The 13,562-nt window shown below is 35.5% G+C and overlaps 1 protein-coding gene across 2 annotated transcripts in view; it reads left to right on the top strand.

Annotated features, from left to right (window-relative positions):
* The window catches only part of LOC100349650 (solute carrier family 22 member 22), a 33,676-nt gene extending 20,781 nt beyond the window's left edge, over positions 1-12,895 (top strand). For both annotated transcript variants that reach the window (XM_008255868.4, XM_008255869.4), the window contains exons 10-11: positions 5,907-6,110; positions 11,825-12,895. In XM_008255868.4, the coding sequence (XP_008254090.2) occupies positions 5,907-6,110; positions 11,825-11,894 (274 nt within the window). In that variant the 3' untranslated portion in view covers positions 11,895-12,895. The remainder of the gene's footprint in view (positions 1-5,906; positions 6,111-11,824) is intronic.
* Positions 12,896-13,562: the final 667 nt, after the last annotated feature.

Genomic DNA, 13,562 nt, shown 5'->3' with positions numbered 1-13,562 from the left:
ATAGGATTGAATCGAAAAAAAAAAAAATTACAAAAAAATCAGCCAAATGAAGAGCTGGTTTTTTGAAAAAATAAACAAAATTTTCACCCCATTGGCCCAACTAACTAAAAAAAAAGAAGAGAAAAGACCCAAATCAATAAAATCAGAGATGAAAAAGGAAACATAACAACAGATACCACAGAAATAAAAAGAATCATCAGAAATTACTACAAGGACTTGTATGCCAGCAAACAGGGAAACCTATCAGAAATGGATAGATTCCCGGACACATGCAACCTACCTAAATTGAACCAGGAAGAAACAGAACACCTAAACAGACCCATAACTGAGTCAGAAATTGAAACAGTAATAAAGGCCCTCCCAACAAAGCAAAGCCCAGGACCAGATGGATTCACTGTTGAATTCTACCAGACATTTAAAGAAGAACTGGCCGGTGCTGCGGCTCAATAGGCTAACCCTCCACCTTGCGGTGCCGGCACACCGGGTTGTCGTCCGGTTCAGGGCACTGGATTCTGTCCCGGTTGCCCCTTTTCCAGTCCAGCTTTCTGCTGCGGCCCAGGAGTGCAGTTGAGGATGGCACAAGTGCTTGGGCCCTGCACCCGCATGGGAGACCAGGAGAAGCACCTGGCTCCCAGTGCACTGGCCGCAGCGCGCTGGCCATGGCGGCCATTGGAGTGTGGACCAACGGTAAAGGAAGACATTTCTCTCTGTCTCTCTCTCTCTCTCACTGTCAACTCTGCCTGTCAAAAATAAAAAAAATAAAAAAAGAACTAACTACAATACTTCTCAAACTATTCAGAACAATCGAAAAAGAGGGAATCCTCCCAAATTATTTCTTTCAAGCCAGCATCACCTTAATCCCTAAGCCAGAAAAAGATGCAGCATTGAAAGAAAACTGCAGACCAATATCCCTGATGAACATAGATGCAAAAATCCTCAATAAAATTCTTGCCAATAGAATACAACAACACATCAGAAAATTCATCCATCCAGACCAGATGGGATTTATCCCTGGTATGCAGGGATGGTTCAATGTTCGCAAAACAATCAATGTGATACATCACATTAACAGACTGCAGAAGAAAAACCATATGATTATCTCAATAGATGCAGAGAAAGCATTCGATTAAATTCAATACCCTCTCATGATGAAAACTCTAAGCAAACTGGGTATAGAAGGAACATTCCTCAATACAATCAAATCGATTTATGAAAAATCCAAGGCCAGCATCCTATTGAATGGGGAAAAGTTGGAAGCATTTCCACTGAGATCTGGTACCAGACAGGGATGCCCACTCTCACCACTGCTATTCAATATAGTTCTGGAAGTCTTAGCCAGAGCCATCAGGCAAGAAAAAGAAATTAAAGGAATACAAATTGGGAAGGAAGAAGTCAAACTATCCCTTTTTGTAGATGATATGATTCTTTATTTAGGGGATCCAAAGAACTCTATGAAGAGACTATTGAAACTCACAGAAGAGTTTGCAAAGTAGCAGGATATAATATCAATGCACAAAAATCAACAGCCTTTGTATACACAAGCAATGCCATGGCTGAGAAAGAACTGCTAAGATCAATCCCATTCACAATAGCTACAAAAACAACCAAATACCTTAAAATAAACTTAACTAAGGATGTTAAAGACCTCTTCGATGAGAATTACAAAATCTTAAAGAAAGATATAGAAGAGGATACCAAAAAATGGAAAAATCTTCCATGCTCATGGATTGGAAGAATCAACATCATCAAAATGTCCATTCTCCCAAAAGCGATTTATAGATTGAATGCGATACCAATCAAGATACCAAAGACATTCTTCTCAGATCTAGAAAAAATGATGCTGAAATTCATATGGAGATGCAGAAGACCTTGAATAGCTAAAGCAATCTTGTACAACAAAAACAAAGCCAGAGGCATCACAATGCCAGATTTCAGAACATTCTACAGGGCAGTTGTAATCAAAACAGCATGTACTGGTACAGAAACAGATGGATAGACCAATGGAACAGAATAGAAACACCAGAAATCAATCCAAACATCTACAGCCAACTTATATTTGGTCAAGGATCCAAAACCAATCCCTGGAGTAAGGACAGTCTATTCAATAAATGTTGCTGGGAAAACTGGATTTCTATGTGCAGACGCATGAAGCAAGACCCTTACCTTACACCTTACACAAAAATCCACTCAACATGGATTAAAGACCTAAATCTATGACCTGACACCATCAAATTATTGGAGAACATTGGAGAAACCTTGCAAGATATTGGCACTCGCAAAGACTTCTTGAAAAAGACCCCGGAGGCACAGAAGTCAAAGCCAAAATTAACTATTGGGATTGCATCAAATTGAGAAGTTTCTGTACTGCAAAAGAAACAGTCAAGAAAGTGAATAGGCAACTGACAGAATGGGAAAAAAATATTTGCAAACTATGCTACAGATAAAGGATTAATAACCAGAATCTACAATGAGATCATGAAACTCCACAACAAACAAACAATTCACTTGAGAGATGGACCAAGGACCTCAGTAAACATTTTTCAAGACAAAATCCAAATGGCCAACAGGTACATGAAAAAATGCTCAAGATAACTAGCAATCAGGGAAATACAATTCAAAACCACAATGAGGTTTCTACCTCTCCCCAGTTAGAATGGCTCACATATAGAAATCTACCAACAACAGATGCTGGCGAAGATGTGGGGAAAAAGGGACACTAACCCACTGTTGGTGGAAATGCAAACTAGTTAAGCCTCCATGGAAGTCAGTCTGGAGATTCCTCAGCAACCTGAATATAATCCTACCATACAACCCAGCCATACCACTCCTTGGAATTTACCCAAAGGAAATTAAACTGGCAAACATACAAGCTGTCTGCACCTTAATGTTTATTGCAGCTCAATTCACAAGTGCTAAGACCTGGAACCAACTCAAATGCCCATCAAAAGTAGACTGGATAAAGAAATTATGGGACATGTATTCTATAGAATACTATACAGCAGTCAAAAACAACAAAACCCAGTCATTTGCAACAAGATGGAGGAATTTGGAAAACATCATGCTGAGTGAATTAAGCCAGTCCCAAAGGGACAAATATCATATGTTCTCCCTGATCGGTGATAACTAACCAAGCACCAAAGAGGAAACCTGTTGAAGTGAAATGGACACTGTGAGAAACAGTGACTTGATCAGCCCTGGTCCTGACTGTTGATGTACAATTTAACACTTTATCCCTTTTAGTATTATTTTTGTTCTAGTACTATTGGCTGAACTCTGTGATTAACACACAATTATTCTTACGTGTTTAAATTTAACTGAAAAGTGATCTCTGTTAAATATGAGTGTGAATAAGAGAGGGAGGAGTGTACAATTTGGGACATACTCAATCGGGATTGCCCCAAATGGTGGAGTTAGAAATGTGTGAGGGGACTCCAATACAATCCCATCAAGGTGGCATGTACCAATGCCATCTCACTAGTCAAAGTAATCAATTTCAGTTCACAATTCATCACACTGATAGGTCTAAGAGTCAAAGGCATCACACAAACAAGACTAGTGTCTGCTAATACTAGCTGATAGAATAAAAAAGGGAGAGAACCATCCAACATGGGAAGTGGGATACACAGCAGACTCATAGAATGGCAGATGTCCTAAACAGCACTCTGGCCTCAGAATCAGCCCTTAAGGCATTCGGATCTAGCTGAGGAGCCCATGAAAGTATTTTAGGTATGGAAAGCCAAGACACTCTGAAAAAAAAAAAAAAAAGAGGACCTAAATGAAAGATCTGCAAGTGAGATCCCAGTAGAAAGAACGGTGCCATCAAAGAAGGAGGTACCTTTCTCTGAAGGGACGAGAGAACTTCCACTTTGACTATGGCTTTGTCTAAATAAGATCGAAGTCAACGAACTCAAAAGGCTTGCACAGCCTTGGAAACTCATGCCTAAAGCCTAGGGAGATTTCTGACACCATAAACAAGGGTGTCAATTTGTTAAGTCAACAACAGGAGTCACTGTGTACTTACTCCTCATGTGGGATCTCTATCCTTAATGTGTTGTCCAATGTAAATTAATGCTATAACTAGTACTGAAACAGTATTTTAGACTTTGTCTTTCTGTGTGGGTGCAAACTGTTGAAATCTTTACTTAATATATACTAAAATAATCTTCTGTATATAAAGATACTTGAAAATGAATCTTGATGTGAATGGAATGGGAGAGGGAGCAGGAGATGGGAGGGGTGCGAGTGAAAGGGAAGTTATGGGGGGGGAAGCCAATGTAATCCATAAACTGTACTTTGGAAAATTATATTTACTAAATAAAGTTTAAAAAAAAAGAACACACAATAGTTTCATTTCTTTACAGAGAATTTCTGAAATATCTATCATGTTGTATGTTAACAATCAGTAGACAAAAGATGGTGACATACATAAAGAATTGGATTTGCATGAAAAAATAGCTTTAAATGCTACTTTATTTAAATATGATTGAAATATAAACAGCCATGTAGGTTTAATGTCTATAACCATATGAGTTTTGGGTTAATGATACACCAGTAGAAACATCACCACCACTAGGCCACAAATATCCATCATCTCCCAAAATTTCCTCTTGTCCCATTGTTATTACTGTTTGTTATTATTGTCTGTGGTAAGAACACTCAATATAAAATTAACCCTCTAATAAACTTTAATTATACAGAAGTTAACTATAGACATTTTTCTGTTTAGTAGATACCAGAACTTGTTTCTCTATTGTAACTGAAATTTTGTACCTTTTCATCATCATCTCCAATTTCCCCCCTGAACTCGAGCCCTAGATCATCCTGTGTATAATTCTGAGTGACTTTATGGGTTTTGGTCACTCTTTAAGGCTCTATTTTCTCTTCTACAAAATAAAGACCATAATATATGTTGACATATTTTACGGATTTTTATAAAAATTAAATGAGAAAAAAACATTTAAAGTTTCTTTTTTAAAGATCTTATTTGGAAGGATGCATTGGGGTAGGGGAGAGAGAGAGAGAGAGATCTTTCACCTGCTGGTTCACTCCCAAAATGGGCGCAACAGACAGGGCTGGGTCAGGCCAAACTATTAGAGAGCCATCTGGGTCTCCCACATGGGTGGCAGGGGTCTGATTTTTCTGGGCCATCTTCCACTACCTCCTTAGGCGAATAAGCAGGGCATTGGATGGGAATGGGAGCATCGGGGACTTAACCCAGGACTCTGATGTGGGATGCCAGATCTCAAGTGACAGTTTAAACTGCTGTGAACACTGCTGGCCTCGTGAAATGGCTGCTTTATACTATTTTCTCTGGAGAAGTGATATATTAGGATAACATGAACTATTAATCGTATTGTAATAGTTGATATTAGAATAAACAATGAGCATTCATATATGTTTAGGGTTGCTAAAAGAAGGAAGGAGGGAGGAAAGCAGGAAGGAAGAGAGGGTAGGCAGAAGGGATTAGAAATTATTTAATTTTAAACTTCACATAGATAACTTCTTTATCATAAATGAATAAATATAGAAATATTTCAAGCTGCTTACTCATATTAACTGTTATTCATTGCTTATCTGGAATTCAAATTTAATTTGTTATCTTGTATTTTATCAAGTAACTCCAACAATGTGCTATGTTATCTTTGAGTGGATTTGTGTCTTCTCCATTTTACAAATGAGAAAATTGAACATGACATGTGGGCTGACATCCTGTATAAAATAAAGGACATCACTTTGAACTCCTTATAGAGTTGCTAAGGAAATAGCAAAATTATGTATAACATGAAGACTGCATGATATGGGATTTGTTAGCAAGTATGTTGTATATGTAATGTACATGAATTAAAACTTGAAAGACTTGAACTCATAAGCTCAAATATTTCAAGAAATGTTTTCTCTCTTTGAAGGTTAACTCTACAGAGCATTTTTAATCTTACTACCAGATCAGCCGCAATATTTTCTGCTTTAGTACTTGCAACAAGAAGTTACTTTGTGCACCTTCCTATGATTCTCTTTGGGATCTTCCCTATAGCAGCCTCCATATGTGTCTACTTTCTTCCAGAGACCTTCAATCTTCCACTTCCCGACACTATTGAAGACATGGAGAAAAGGTAAGATCCCTTGTAGCCCTTTTCCATGAAACAAGGCTGTGGAATTACGACATCATTTAGCAGAATATGAAGACTGCTACAAACTCTAACCTCATGAAACTGAATAATAGAATATCCTGGTTAATTTTTGCTTGTCTCTTATGTAGTAATACATGGAGTTATTTTATAAGATATGTATCTATGAAATCACTTTGTTTACAATTTTATATTTATTGTATGAAATACATATATAATAAATATACGTATAAATTATTCCTATTATATATACAATTTTATAATTTATAAAATGATTACATATAATTATTCAATAAACTATTTGAATTATGATTAATGAGGATCAGGATTTTTTTTGTGAGTGCTAGCCAATGAAATTAGGATATGTATTTGGAGTCCAAAATATTTGAAACCAAATCTTTTATGTTTCCCCATTTAACAATGAATTTAAACACCATGTATTAAGTATTACCATTGCAATTGATTACTCAATTTTAATCTTTGCTAAATATTTATTATATAGTTTTTAAAAATTATTTGAAAGAAAACTTTGATTAATATGTAATACCTTGCAAATTTTTAAAGGACACCTATACATCTCATAAACCTGTCTACCTGGCAACTAGCCTTTCCACTCGCTTATCTTTTTTTGTGTTTGGAACATCCCAACTCCGTTCCTCCACTAATATTGTAAACTATAGTCACCCCATTGTTCTATGGAACTCCAGAACTTGTAATTTCAATCTGTCTGTGTTTGGGTACTTGTCAACTAAGCTCCTTTTTTCTTCCTTCCCACCCTTTCTTGATGATAGTAATCACTATTCTAAATTCACCTTGACCTTGTGAAATGTTAACTTCCATATATGAGACAGAACACAAGATATTTGTCTAGCTTATTTCACTTAGCATAATGAAGTCCAGTTCCATTTCTTTTGCTGCAAATATCAGGATTTCATTTTTAATGATTGAATACTATCCCATGGTGTGTATGTATACCACATTTTCTTTATCTGTTCTTCCATCAATAGATTGGCTATTATGAATAGTGCAGATGTCTCCTTCATACACTGATTTCATTTCCTTTGGATGTCTATCCTAACGTGGGACAGATTCTCATATGATAGATCTATGTTTAGTTTTTGAGAAATTTCTTTTCTGTTATTCATGGTGGTTGAACCGATTTGGATTGCCACATAGATTTGCACAAGACAATAATTGTAAAAGGAATACCCTAGTTATTTACAAATGTGAATAAATGTCTGTATCTAACTAAATTTAGATGATTAGGTCTGTGAAAATATCTGAACCATCAAAGTTTTGCTATGGTGTTTTAATCATGGGTGTTCTAAAAGCCAATAAATATATAGGAAAATATGGCTTATTTATTTATTTGAAAGTCAGAGTTACAGAGAGAGAGGGAGAGACAGGGAGAGGGGTCTTCCATCTACTGATTCAGTCCTCAAATGGCCGCAATGGCCAATGCTAAGCCTGGATGAAACCAGGCGGCAGGAGCTTCATGCAGATCTCCCACGTGGGTGCAAGGGTGCAAGCTCTTGGGCCATCTTCTGCTATTTTCCCAGGTCACTTACAGGGAGCTGGATAGGAAATGAAGCAGCCAGGACATGAACCAGCACCCACATGGGATGCTGGCATCACAGGCAACTGCTGTAACTGCTATGCCACAATGCAGGCCCTATATGCAGGAAAATTTTACAGGTTTATGAACAAGTGATCTGCTTTCTGAATCATCAAATGGAATTATTGAATTGAGAACTCTGAGGAAAAGCTAATAAATATTTCTTTATGGGTTAGAAAGAATTCATGGTTTTCTGTGTTACATCACATTAATGTACTAAAGAACAAAATCCATATGGTTATCTCAAAAGATGCAGTGAAAGCATTTGGTAAAATACAGCATCCTTTCATGATGAAAACTTTAAGCAAGTTGGATATAGAAGAAACACTCCCAAAGTCAATCAAGGCAATGTATGACAATCTCACATCAGTATCTTATTGAATGGGGAAAAGTTGGAAGAATCCCCATTAAGATCTGGAACCCTACCAGGATGCCCATTCTCACCGTTGCTATTCAATATAGTTCTGGAAGTTTTAGCCAGAGCAATTAGGCAAGAAAAAGAAATTAAAGGGATACAAATTGGAAAGGAGGAAGTTGAAGTATTCCTATTTGCAAAAATATGATTCCAAGTGTACGGGGCCCAAAAGACACCACTAAGAGACTTTTGGAATTCATAAAAGATTTGGTAAAGTGGCAGGATATAAAATTAACACAAAAAAAACAATAGCCTTTGTATAGACAGACAATGCCATGGCTGAGAAAGAACTTCTAAGACGAATCCCATTCAAAGTAGCTACAAAAAGATTAAGTACCTTGGAATAAATTTAACCAAGGATGTCAAAGTTCTCTAAAGTGAAAATTACAAAACATTAAAGGAAGAAATTGAAGATAACAGAAAGTAATGGGAAAATCTTCCATGTTCTTGGATTGGAAGAATTGATATCACCAAAATGTCAATAACACCCAAAGCAGTTTACAGATTCATTTTAATCCCAATGAAAAAAACCAAAAGCTTTTTTCTCAGACTTAGAAAAAAAAAGATAATAAAATTCTTATGGAAACACAAGAGATCCTGAATAGATAAAGCCATCTTAAACCATGAAAACAAAGCTAGAGGCACCACAGTATCATATTTGAAGACATATTACAGGGAAGTTATAATTAAAGCAGTCAGATACTGGCACAAAAATAGACATATATACCAATGGAACAGAGTAGAAATCCCAGAAATTAATCCACACAGCTACAACTAACTAATCTTTGACAAAGGAACTACAATCAGTCCCTGGAGAAATGGCAATCTGCAACAGATGGTGCTGAGAAAATTGGATCTATGCATAGAGCAGTATGAAGGAAGACCCTTACCTTGTAACTTATACAAAAATCAGCTCTAAATGGTTCAAGAATATACATCTATGACCTGATTCCATGAAATTACTAGATGAAAACATTGTGGAAACTGCAAGACATTTGAATAGGCTAAGAGTTCTTGGAAAAGATCCCAGAAGCACAGGCAAAACAAAGCAAAAATAGACAAATAGGGTCACATCAAATTAAGAAGTTTCTGCACTGCAGAAGAAACTCTCAATACAGTGAAGAAGCAAGTGACAGAATTGTAGAAGATATTTGCAATTTATGCATTTGATAAAGGATTAATATCCAGGATCTATAAGGAGCTCAAGAAACTCAACAAGAACCAAACAATCCCATGAATAGAACATGAATAGGCATTTTTCAAAGGATGAAATTCAAATGGCCAATAGACACATGAAAAAATGGAAAGGATCAATACCCTCCAAAAAGTGCAAATCAAAATGACAATGCAGTTCACCTCACCCCAGTTTGAATTGATATAATCAAAAAATCAAAAACAATAAATTCTGGCAAAGATATGGTGTAAAAGGTACCCTAAAACACTTTTGGTAGGAATGTAAAGTAGTACACCTGTTAGGGAAGACAGGATAAAGATTCCTCAGAAATCTGAAAACAATTTAACATACGACCCAGTCATCCCACTCTTGGGAATTTACCCAAAGGAAATGAAGCCCTGTTACAAAAGTGTTATCTGTACCACCCATGTTTATTGCAGCTCGATTCACAATAGCTAAGATATGGAGTCAACTCCATATCAACTCAAACATCCATCAATTGATGACTTAAGAAAGTATCATGTATATACACTATGAGATACTACTCAGCAATAAAAAACATGAAATCCTGTCTTTTGCAACAAAATGGATACAACAGGAAGCCACTATGCCTAGTGATACATGCCAGGCCCCCCAAAATATCACATATTTTCTCTGATTTGTGGTAACTAATGTACAGAGAACAAAAAAGTCATGTATATGAGCAAAAAATTGCATTTTGAGATTTGATCATTGTCTTCAGAACTTGTCCATATTCTTGAGGAATAATGGCTTTGCTACTTGCTAATCATTGAATTCTTCCTTTAGTGGAGAATTAAGCTTGTGATTATAAAATAAACTGAAAGTATGTCATTGTAAAAATTTAAAGAAAAATAAGGAAGAAAGGTAGGGTGGGCATATCGTTATTCTCTTAAATCCGTATACATGAAATATATCAAAATTTTCACATTATATATGTAATATTTTTTAAAAAAGAATGAATGAGTTTTGGGACAATATTGTAAAACATTGTTGCCAAAACCTGTACTTGGGTCAGTGTGGATACTTGACTAAATCCACATAAGTAACTCCATTTAAGTTTAAAGAATATTCTGCTAATAGAGGCTGATTCTGACATTACCCCAAAGAAATATTCCAGCATCACTTAAAAAATCTATCCTTTACAAAATTGCATATTTTGTATGCCATCTCACCTTTCCCATATAAACCTTCAAATTTTCATTCTAAAAAATTGATATTCCAAATATAGTGAAAGAAAATTGCATCTATAAAAGATGTAAAGAAACTAATTAAGCTACTAACATTGCAAAACTTCTTATTCATTCAATCAATGCCAATACATATATCTCACATCTTTCCCTATGATAAAACATATATGCAGGTATGGGCAACAAATGTATTATTGCTATCTCCAAATGCTCAATCTCTTTCCAGAAATTTTTACTTTATCCTTAGCTTGCTTAGAACATTGAGACAAGATGAATAAATTTATTTGGCAGTTATGTTCTCACTTTACAATTCTTGTGGCTGACCTTTGAAGACTGATGCAAATTCAGCATAGGCAAGTAGTTTAGTTTTATCTAATGAAAAGTATAAAGAGAACTACTTCATTAGTATGCTTTAAAGAAGAAATTTCTGTCCAAAATGACACTTTAGAAAATGCTGAGTTCATGGCTGAAGCTTACTAAAGGGAGAACAGGTAGCATGTCAACTGATCACTGCAATAGTTTTAACTTTCAATCAGTTTTCACCTCAAGATGAAATCAATGCTTCCTTTACCACAATATTTTCTGTTATGTAATAGATATCCCTATAGAGTCAAAATAATACTTTTTTAGGTATGCAGAAAGGAAGAACATTAGCACATAATTCAATGTAAAAAATCCATACCTGCTTTTAAATCAGCGTGCCAATTAGGCACAATTGGGATTTCAAAGTATCCATATAGGTCATCTTTAAAAGGGGAAAGCTAATTCAGTGCTACTTCCATTTGAAGATGCTTAAAAGTATAAATGCCTGTATTTCATTGTTTTTTTTATTGCTGTATAGTATTCTACAGAGTGCATATCCCATAATTTCCTTAATGTGTTGTACAATGTGAATTAATGCTATAACTAGTATTCAAACAGTATTTTATACTTTGTGTTTCTGTGTGGGTGCAAACTGTTGAAATCTTTACTTAATATATACTAAAATGATCTTCTGTATATAAAGAGAATTGAAAATGAATCTTGATGTGAATGGGATGGGAGAGGGAGCAAGAGATGGGAGGATTGTGGGTGGGAGGGAAGTTATGGGGGGGAAAAAGCCATTGTAATCCAAAAGCTGTACTTTGGAAATTTATACTTATTAAATATAAATTAAAAAAAGCAAAAAAGTATTAATGCATGTATAAGAGAGGTATGAACCATAGTGAAATGAATCTTAATGTTCTCATGTAACTCCAGATCCATTATGTCTGCTCACTTGTTTATCTTTTGTTTCTTTTATTTCAGGGACAGGTTTAGGAACAAGGGCACAAGAGAAAAACAGAGAAAGGTTTTCTTGGAAACTACTGAGTGCTAAGAAGATCAAGTACATCTGTAGAGCGGAAGAGCTAGATAAACTTTTGCATAATTTCAAACAATACACTGCTTAATTCATTGTGTGATTGTGCCACAATTTATTTATCCCTTTTCCTGTCCACGTACACTTGTACTATTCAGAATAAAGTTGATGTTGGGAGTGAGTGTTTTGTATGACGGTTAAGACATCTATATTCCACATTGGAGTTCCTGGCATTGGCTCCTGACTCCAGTTTTCTGGCAATGTATAGCTTGGGAAGTAGTAAGTGATGGCTCAGCATGGGTTATGGCCATCCACGTGGAAGACTTGGATTAGTCCCAGAGTCTGGCGTTAGCACTAGCCCAACACAGCCTCACCTTTTGCAGGCATTTTAAAAGTACACCTGTGGATGGGACCCTCTCTCTCTCTCTCTCTCTCTCTCTGTCTCACTCTCTGTCTGTCTCTCTCACCCTCCTTCTTTCTGTATCTCACTTGCTCTGCCTCCGAAAAAAATAAATTAAAACATTTTTGAAGTTTAAAGTGACAAATACACTAATTACATTGTGTTGATATTTCCCCAATATATACATAAATTGAAGCATCATATTGTTGTTGATTAACAGATACCAATATTCTGTGTCAATAAAAATAAGAAGCTATGTCTTGTACACATGATATGAGTAAATCTTAATACCCAACTTGACTCTCACTGGGATTAAACATGACAATAGGTCTGATCTGATTTCATCATCATTTAAAAAATCATCTATTATTTTTCACTTTATGTTTCTGTGTGGGAGCAAACTGTTGAAATCTTTACTTAATGTATACTAAACTGATCTTCTGTATATTAAGAGAATCGAAAATGAATCTTGATGTGAATGGAAGGGGAGAGGGAGTGGGAGAGGGGAGGGTTGCGGGTGGGAGGGACGGTATGGGGGGGAAGCCATTGTAATCCATAAGCCGTACTTTGGAAATTTATATTCATTAAATAAAAGTTAAAAAAAGAAATCAAGCACAAACTGCATAGTTTCATTTATATGAAGTCTTAGAATAACAGAAGATATAGAAATTATGTCAGTGATTTACTAGGGGGAAAGGAGTAATGGATTTATTACAAGGGCACAAAAATGTTTTGTGATGTTGCAGTTTTAACTACCTTTTTATATATTTCAAATCTTGATTAGGATAATATATACATTTTTCAAAACATAAGCTTTTTACTTAAATTTTATTTTATTTTGCATATTTTATTATAGATGGTAAGTTGATTTATGGCCTTAAACAACTCATTTTGCTCATATTGAGAACTTGTAGAAATTACCTAATTTAACTGTATCTTAATTTGCTGTTCAAAAATGTGTATAATAATCACATATCTGAAAGAGCTATAATGCAATAAAACATGCAAAATATTAGACTAGAGAAAATGGCAAAATCTATAAAAATGTAAATGATTACACTTTTATCTTTACATTAATACTCTTATAATCATAGATTGATTTACAATGTCCATAAAGAGGATATTTGCTTGGAAAGGAATTATGAAGTTACCTGTTTCTACTGACTAATTTTATCCACACTGAAAATGAGTTAAAATACATCAAGTAGTGTTTTGAAACTGCGAAGCAGGAAAGTGAGCATCACTTGCCTAGCGGCACTGAATGCTGTTCCCCATGGCCTGCGAAG

The sequence above is a fragment of the Oryctolagus cuniculus genome, chromosome 6 (assembly GCF_964237555.1).
Source record: "Oryctolagus cuniculus chromosome 6, mOryCun1.1, whole genome shotgun sequence".
Lineage (NCBI taxonomy): Eukaryota > Metazoa > Chordata > Mammalia > Lagomorpha > Leporidae > Oryctolagus > Oryctolagus cuniculus.
This window is presented reverse-complemented; position numbering and strand designations above follow the sequence as displayed.